Source organism: Pteropus vampyrus, unplaced genomic scaffold (genome assembly GCF_000151845.1).
Source record: "Pteropus vampyrus isolate Shadow unplaced genomic scaffold, Pvam_2.0 Scaffold60, whole genome shotgun sequence".
NCBI lineage: Eukaryota > Metazoa > Chordata > Mammalia > Chiroptera > Pteropodidae > Pteropus > Pteropus vampyrus.
This window is the reverse complement of record NW_011888841.1, coordinates 1,678,253-1,680,599: the sequence shown is the minus strand read 5'-3', so window position 1 is coordinate 1,680,599 and position 2,347 is coordinate 1,678,253. Positions and strand designations below refer to the sequence as shown.

General features: G+C 43.5%; 1 protein-coding gene across 1 annotated transcript in view; it reads left to right on the top strand.

Annotated features, from left to right (window-relative positions):
* Nucleotides 1–2,054, top strand: part of DNAH14 (dynein axonemal heavy chain 14) — a 221,193-nt gene extending 219,139 nt beyond the window's left edge. Inside the window, exons 80-81 of the mRNA XM_011360885.1 lie at nucleotides 1,286–1,432; nucleotides 1,833–2,054. Of these exons, the coding sequence (XP_011359187.1) occupies nucleotides 1,286–1,432; nucleotides 1,833–2,054 (369 nt within the window). The remainder of the gene's footprint in view (nucleotides 1–1,285; nucleotides 1,433–1,832) is intronic.
* Nucleotides 2,055–2,347: the final 293 nt, after the last annotated feature.

Sequence of the window (2,347 nt, the reverse complement as noted above, 5' to 3'; positions counted from 1 at the left end):
TTAACAATCCATGTTGTGTGTTGTTATCCGACTTTCCCGACACCATTTGTTGAAGAAGCTGTCCTTCCCCTGCTGAACATCATGGCACCTACACCGCACATCATTTGAGCGCATCCCTGAGTGTTTATTTCCAGTTCTCTATTCTGCCGTATTATTCTACATGCTGTCATTATGCCAGTGGCACAGTCTTAATTACTGTAGCTTTGAGGGAAGCTTCGAAATCAGGAAGCGCGAGACCTCAAACTTTATTCTTCAAGATCATTTTGTTTATTCGGTTGTCCTTGAGATTCCATATGAATGTTAGGATGGATTTCTCTATTTTTGCCAAAATTATCGTTGGGATTTTAATAGGGATTGCCCCGAATCTGCAGATGGCTTTGGGCCATGCTGACATCCGTGTTGTCTTCCTTCGTTCCTTTTTAAAACTGTCTTGACTTTTGCACGCTTTTGTCTTCCAGATGAATTTGAGACTAGGCCGATCACATGTCACCTTTTTAAACACCCCGCTGGGATTTGGGTCAGGTTTCAGTATACTTACATGTAGATTTGGGAGAGAATTGCCACCTTTTGACACTGAGTTTTTCCATATAGCAGTGTGACTTGTCTTCCCATTTCGTCAGCTTATTGGTATCCTTTAGTCAGTTTTGTTTTCTTCACATTGGTCTTAGGAAATTATCGTCAGATTATTTTCCTAAGTGTTTCATAATTGTCGAGCCTTCCCGGGGGACATCATGCTGGGCCACCCAGCTCCTCCACACACCTTACGGGCCCACCCAGGATACACCTGGGACCCCCCAAAATTGGCGACAAAATTTTCTACTTAACAGAATTTATCGGAAACGCATTTAACCCTTTTCACGTCAAAGATCTGATGTAGAACCCCTCCTAGACTTTTCAAATTTAAATTAAAATTCCCGAATGAACCATTGCAGCCACAGTGGTAGAAGTAGGTGACAAAGTGTCAGCACGGTGGATTTTACCTCGTTTTGTTATTGTTCTCTTTCTCTTCTAAAAAGCGAGGCTAACGGTTATAATTCTGAAAATTCGGAGTTCTACTTGTCGATTCGGGATCCTCACGTGTAGACCGAAGCCTCTGAACTTGTTGAAGAGCCCACCTTAGAACCTGGGAAGACCTGCCTCGCGCAGCGGTGGTCCCTCACTGGGCTGGACAGGGAGCCACCCGCTTTCTCTGTCACTGCCCTGCTCCTGCTCCTGGGAATGGAGCTCCTGTTAAAAGGAAGCCACCTGCTGGGGACCCACTAACATCACCTTTCTTTGATCTCAGGGCACAGACTCCAAACACATCGGCGTTCACGTTTTTGGTTTGTTCATCGAGGGGGCAAGGTGGAATCATGAACAAAAGATATTAGAAGACTCGCTGCCTTATGAAATGTGTTGTGATTTTCCCGAAATATACTTCTTGCCAACCAAGGTAACCACCCAAATGTTTTATCGCGAATCCTAAACCTCGGAGCTCCCCGTCAGAAACACAAACCGCCCCCTCTGTTTCTCATTCCCCATGATCTCGCTATGGAAATTTGACAATATACTTCAGACGGGAAACCATTTAAAATAGCCTAAAATATCGCTAAGCCCTAAAATAGATGTTTTGCCCACATCCGATGTTTTTTCTTATTATGTTCTATAAAGCTATGACAATTACGCCTTAAAATGGACTTTTTCAGGCATAATTTCCGTGTGAAGTTACATAACCACCTAACCTTAAATGTATTTAATTTGTAACAAATCCTCCAAATCTAGCATATTAGAAACTGTGAGCTACTAGTTTGCCTGAACTATGCAATTTGACTCTTGAATTTTTTTTTTTTAAGATTTCCACCCAAAGTCCAAATGCTTCTAACCAGACAGATTCAGAATCAGAACGCTATACTTTTGAATGCCCAGTTTACCAGACACCTGAGAGGTCAAGGACCTTGCCAGAAACTGGCTTCCCTTCGAACTTCTTAACATCGGTGTATTTATCCACGAAGAAGCCTCCGAGTCACTGGATCACAATGCAGGTCGCATTGCTGTGTGAGGAGGACGAAAAATAAACTTCCATACTAAACCACTGAATTTCTGACTCTAACCAGATTTACTTGTTTCAAGATATTCACACGTAGGCAATACCTTTTGTAAAAACATTTTTTTTTTTTCAGCCCGATCAGGCAGGTGCAATCTCTTCCTCCCGCCGGTACGTGAGCCCGGCGAGAGGGAGAATGTTCCAGCTGCTTTTCTTCCTAGTGTAGACGGGCTCTGGTTTAGGACAGTGAGCGTGTCCTGAGCTGCAGCTGGTTTGACTTTTCCAAAAATGAAAACCACGGCACCTGGCAAGATACCAGGGTGT